At 62.9% G+C, this 5,325-nt stretch overlaps 1 protein-coding gene across 7 annotated transcripts in view; it reads right to left on the minus strand.

Annotated features, from left to right (window-relative positions):
• The window catches only part of ADGRB2 (adhesion G protein-coupled receptor B2), a 61,904-nt gene that overhangs the window by 44,483 nt on the left and 12,096 nt on the right, over window positions 1-5,325 (minus strand). For 5 of the 7 annotated variants that reach the window (XM_019512266.1, XM_019512269.1, XM_019512265.1 and 2 more), the window contains exon 2: window positions 3,019-3,102. In XM_019512266.1, the coding sequence (XP_019367811.1) occupies window positions 3,019-3,102 (84 nt within the window). Of the gene's footprint in view, window positions 1-329; window positions 495-3,018; window positions 3,103-5,325 lie in introns of all 7 variants that reach the window. The other 2 variants (XM_019512264.1, XM_019512270.1) reach the window with 1 other exon arrangement.

The raw sequence follows: 5,325 nt of genomic DNA on the forward strand, positions 1-5,325 counted from the left end.
TATAGGTGAAGGGCAGGAGAAGGCGAGTCCCTCCTGGGGTAAGATGGGGGGAGCAGGGCCACTGCATTACCCCAGCTCAGGAGGGGAGAGGAGTTCAAGGTCACCCACGTCCCTCCCGTATCAGAGCACTGCCCTGCCCCCACCTAGTGCCAGGGCATTTGGATGCCCCCAGCTCATGCCACAGCCTGGCTCTGCAACCCCGTTGGAAAGGGGAGGTTCATGTGTCTCACGGGACCCCTGGCTGCGGGGCACAGAAGACAGTGCCCCCAGCTCTGGATGTGAAACCACCCCTGTCTCCCCTGACATGCTGCTCCCCCCGGGCGCGGTACCTGGGCAGGTGGCGGTGTTATTGCAGACGCGGGTCTCCCGCAGCAGCCCGCTGCACAGCGTCCCGTAGGGTGAGGAGACGCAGGACCGCGTGCGCACCTGGGAGCCCTGCCCACACGTCAGCGAGCAGACGCTCCACTGCGACCACTCCTCCGCTGCCGGGTCCCCTGGGGGAGACAGGGACACGCATCACGTTAGTCCCGGCCTCCCTCGGCGCCACCACCCACCGGGGCTCCAGCACCCAGGGGCAGCTGGAGCTAAGGGAACGGAGGCTGCAGGGAGGGGAGATGGGTCTGGGCACCCTATGGAGCAACGCTGAAGGGAGAGGAAGGAGGGAGCAGGGCCTGGGCACGATGCAGGAGGGTAGGATTCAAGCTCTGCAGGCTCCCTCCCTCCTTCTGCAAGGAGAGGAGCAGGAAGGGGGCTGGAAGGGCACACGCCATACAGGCTGGGGGGAGCAGGTGGACTCCAGAGGGGTCAGCACCCGCCAGGCTGGGCAGGCACGGGTGTCCATCCCCTGGCACTGGCTCCACAGCCCCACCGGTCCGATTGGGCCCGCGGCTCAGGCCGCACGCTCCATCTCTCACCCCCGAGCAGGTCTGCTATTGACATTTCCAACAAGGCTGCTCTGATGAAGCTTGATGAGCTCTTGGAAGGTATTGGACAGGCCAGAAGTGGGGACATCAGTTTGAATTAAGCAGGGAAGGAGGCAGCTGATGGGTAGTCTAGCATCTGCAGGGGCACAGCAAGGCTTTGCCGGCGCAGGGCTCCTAGCCGGGGGGTGGATCCCACAGCCCTGGGAAACCCAGGCTGGTACCGGAGTCACTGTCAGCCGCTCTGCTCCCTGCTACACTGGGGTGAAGCAGGGGAGCTCCCAACCCCACTCCACTGACTTCAAGGGAGCAGATATGATCAGGCAGGTGCAGGAGGCACAGAGCAGCATGAAACACGGGTGCTGCCGCTTTGCTAGCACTGGGCCCACTGGTGAATACTGGGCCACACACCCCAGGGGGGCTGTGATCACAGTAGCCCTGCCCAGCACATGCATCATGTTCCCAGTCCTGTCTCTTGGGGTGTTGGGCCAGCTGGCTTCAGCATCAGGCACTGCCTGTGGCTGTAGGGTCCCCCAGGGATGTCTGGGGCACTCCCCACCCACGCGGGGCACTTGGGTTTGGTCCTCCTGGGTCGCTGGATACGTGCAGGTCCGTGCATTCCCCTCCCTAGTCTTGGGGGGGGTCAGTCTGAGCCAGGGCTGTTCCTAGATGGTGCAGAGGGCCTGACCTCACACCTGGCACAGGGTCGACCATCAGAGCGGGCTGGAGGTGTTGTGTGGAGCTCCCTGCCAGCGGGGGATTTGGCCACTCCAGCTGGGAAGGGGACAGCAGGAGCTGAGATGGAGGTCCCTGCCCCCCACCTCAACCCCTGGGGAGCGTGTGGCCCCAAAGGGCATGTCTCCCTGGCATGTGCAGGGAGGGCACACTTCCCCCCCTGGTGAAGCCACTCCAGGGGCACCACAGGAGCACACACCAGGGCCACAGGGCAGGCAGGGACCGCAGGGTAGCCCTGGGAGCCTGCCCAGCAGCTGCCTGGGTGATTCGGCACACCAGGTAGACAGAGCCGGCCCCAATCACTCTCCTGGCTGCCAGCTCCATCCGTCTTCCAGCATGCAGAGAGGCCCGGGGCGCATCAATCACGGCAGCGGGGAAGCACACCGGGCTCAAATTACCCCGGCGAATTTGCTAAATAAATACTCCGGAGCTAAACAATTAATAGATTTTTCTCTCTTTATCACCCTCTGAGGAAGGTGCAAAGAAAATATATAAATGGAGCAAATTAACTCAGAGCACGGGCGGTGACGGGGGGGAACTCGCTCCATCTCCAGCTGCCCAGGGCTTTGCAAAGGGAAGGCGGGCGCTGGCTGTGGAAACCTTCCCCGAGTTGCTAGCATGCACTGTGTTATTGTCACCCCAGGGTTGACTCGCAGGGTGCTGTAGGACTGCGACACCCCCCACCCCTGTCGGAGACACCTCAGCTCCACCTCCGAGCACACTGCCTTCATTCCTGCCAGCCCTATGTGGCAGGGCCTGCTGCACAGACTGATAGCTAACAATCGCCCGGCGTTATTGCTAATTGTGTTGAGCCTCCACCAGTGGCAGCCTCATCAGGCACAAAAAGGATTAAAGCATACAAATAAAGGACGGGGAGAAGGGCAAGGAGGGACCCAGTGGCAGAGGCTGGAGTCAAACCCAGGTCCCCCAAGCTCCAGCCCAGTGCGTCAGCTGCACAACCAACCTCGGGGACAAGCCCGGGTGCCCCGACCCCTGCCCTGCAGGTCCTACCTGGCAACCCGCTCTGGGTTAACCCCCTCCTCTCCCAGCTGCAGCCTGCTGAGGGGTTTCATTATAGCCCTGGGGGGCCGGCAGCAGAACCTGCTGGCATCTTGGCTCAGCGTGGGGCACATCTGCTAGCCCCCAGGACCACCGAGGGAAGCACGCACACACACGTGTCACTGCATGTTCTTGCACGCATACATACGTAAGCCTCTGTGTACGCAGTTTCTCCCATGGGCAGGACCAAGGCTGGAGGCCCAAAAGCTGCCTGCCCGCCCGCCTGCCCACCCTCTGTGGTTCGCAGCACCCCATCCTCCGGCGCACAGAGCCCCCCGGCCCGCAGGCCCCACCACACCCGTACCTGTCTGCGCCATGTAGACCCCAGGCTCATCCGCGGACCTTGGCCACTGTGTTTTCACCTTCTGATTCTCCTCCACGTCATTGCCTGAAAAGCAGAGAGAGGATGCCGGTGAGAAGGCAGAGGAGCTGGGCAGGGCCCCCCGGGCAGTGTGTGCAGCCCCACCCTGGGCAGACATCCAGGGATGGACCCTGACCTGCTCCAGCCCCTCTGGAAATGCGTCATCCCAGATGCTGATCCTTGCCCCTGCCCCCTTGGCTACTGCTGTGGGTAGTTGCCCTTGGTCTGTTGAGCAGCCATGGAGGGGTGCAGCAGGATATGCCAGGGACGCCATGGACCTCCGGTCCTGGAGTGAGGGCAGCAAGGATGGCTCTGTGGCAGCTGCCCGGAGGGATGGAGGCCTGGCTGCTGCAGCCAGGGCTGGGCAAAGGGGAGCCACCACTGCCATGGGGATGGGGAGCTAGAGGTGACAGGGGCCAGTCCACACAGTGCATCCACCTGGTGCATCCCCAGCTCCCACCAATCTCTTCAGACGTCAGTGCCATCCTACTGGGAATGCCCCCGCTCCAAGTAGGCACCTTTCTGTGCCCACCGAGTGCCCCTTTGGTGGAGCGGGGAAGGCAGGTCTGCCCTGGCACCGGCGTCTGCGCTAGCTGACGCACTGCCCACCCTCCCTCCCCACTGCTCGCTGCAGCACGATGGCATAAATGTATGGCTCAGCTCACCAGAAATAACAAGAGATCCATCACGGGCACGTGGCGTGAAATGAGCAGGCGCGCACAGCACTCCCCGTGGGCACGTGCTCCACCGCCGGCAGGGGAGGGGGCTGGCATGGCCCTTCCCTCACGCAGCTCCCCCCCCAGCCCTGCCTCAGCCCCACAAGTGTCAGGCATCCTAGGGGACAGGATCACTGCCCTGCATCACGGGTGGACCCAGACGCCAGCCCGGGGAAAGCCACCAACACGGCTGGGAGCTCACACACGGACAACCCGCTCAGAGCAAACCACTGGCACCAAGCAAGAGCATTCAACCCCTCCGGGCTAATCTCAGGTCTTGATGCCAATCAGGCCAAGGGGCCTCCCTTGGGCTCTGAGGCATGGTCTCCAGCATCTCAGCGCTCCCAGTGGTCAGGCAGGTGGGCAGAAGGGGCCGGGGCATGGTTGACACTAGCTGCAAATGTGGGAGGCAAGCAGGGGCACAGCGTGGCCAATAACCAGGCTGGCACGAGCTTCTTCCCTAAGAGCCATGCTCGGGGCAGCCTGGAGGGCAGAAGTCCTCGCCCTCCTGCCCCTGCCCTGCTCTCCAGGCCCTGGGAAAGCATGCCCTGGGCTCTGACACTGCCCGTCCCTCTCCGCATCCTCCTTATCGATATCCCTGCGGTGCCTGTAATATATGAGGCCCCCTGGCTCGAGAGCTGATTGTGTTGACACTTATTAGCTCTATAAAAAGGTCCCAAATTTACTGACTTTTGCATCGGACTTAATATAATCCATGCCCCGGTGCGTTCCCTCTGGAAGGGCTCCACGCAGCTACAGCACACGCAAGCTGCCTCCCCACAACCCACTGCCAGCCTCTGCGCAGCCCTGGAGATGCCGGGGCACAGAGAGTGGATCGTGCCATCAGCTGGGGCCAAGAGCATGCCACCCCCCGACCCCCGGAGAGATGGGCATCCAGGCCGAAGCGGGACAGCCATGTGCACCTGATTAGAAATGCCTGGGAATTATGCGTGTCAGAGCGTGCGCCCAGGCAGTGTCATAAATCACCGGGATATACGAGGGCACTTCCCCCAGTTATGTTCGACAAAGAAACCAAATTCAATTTCCTCCTGAAAGCAGTAAATCTCAGGCTGTCGGGCCCCACGGAGCTGCCCCCAGTGTCGCCCACTACCGCCCCGCGCGCTGCATGCCTCTGCTGCTCTGACCGGGGCTAGGGCATGACCAGGGGTCTCTCTCTGGCCAGGACCACCCATGCCAAGTGGGCCCAGGAAGAGCCTAGGGCAGCTCCAGCCTTTGGGCAAGCCAAGGACAGTGCTGGGAGGGGAGGAGGAGGCAGTGATGCTGGGGAGATGCTGAGGATGGGTAGAAAAGCTAAGCAGGGTCTGTTCTGCAATCACTCCTGCCCACCCATGACACCCCCACACACCCCCTACCCATGTGCCCTCCCCCAGGCACCCCAGAGCTGCCCCCAGCCATCCAACACACACCAGCCACCCCCATCACCCTGCCCCTGGGTCCCATGCAGGAGCTGAACCACGCGGCTGCCAGCCCGGCCATGTCTCTGCTGGCCCCCCCACCCCTCCGCCTGCTCGCT

This window comes from Gavialis gangeticus, unplaced genomic scaffold (genome assembly GCF_001723915.1).
Source record: "Gavialis gangeticus isolate Ggan-Ray unplaced genomic scaffold, GavGan_comp1, whole genome shotgun sequence".
Classification (NCBI taxonomy): Eukaryota; Metazoa; Chordata; order Crocodylia; family Gavialidae; genus Gavialis; species Gavialis gangeticus.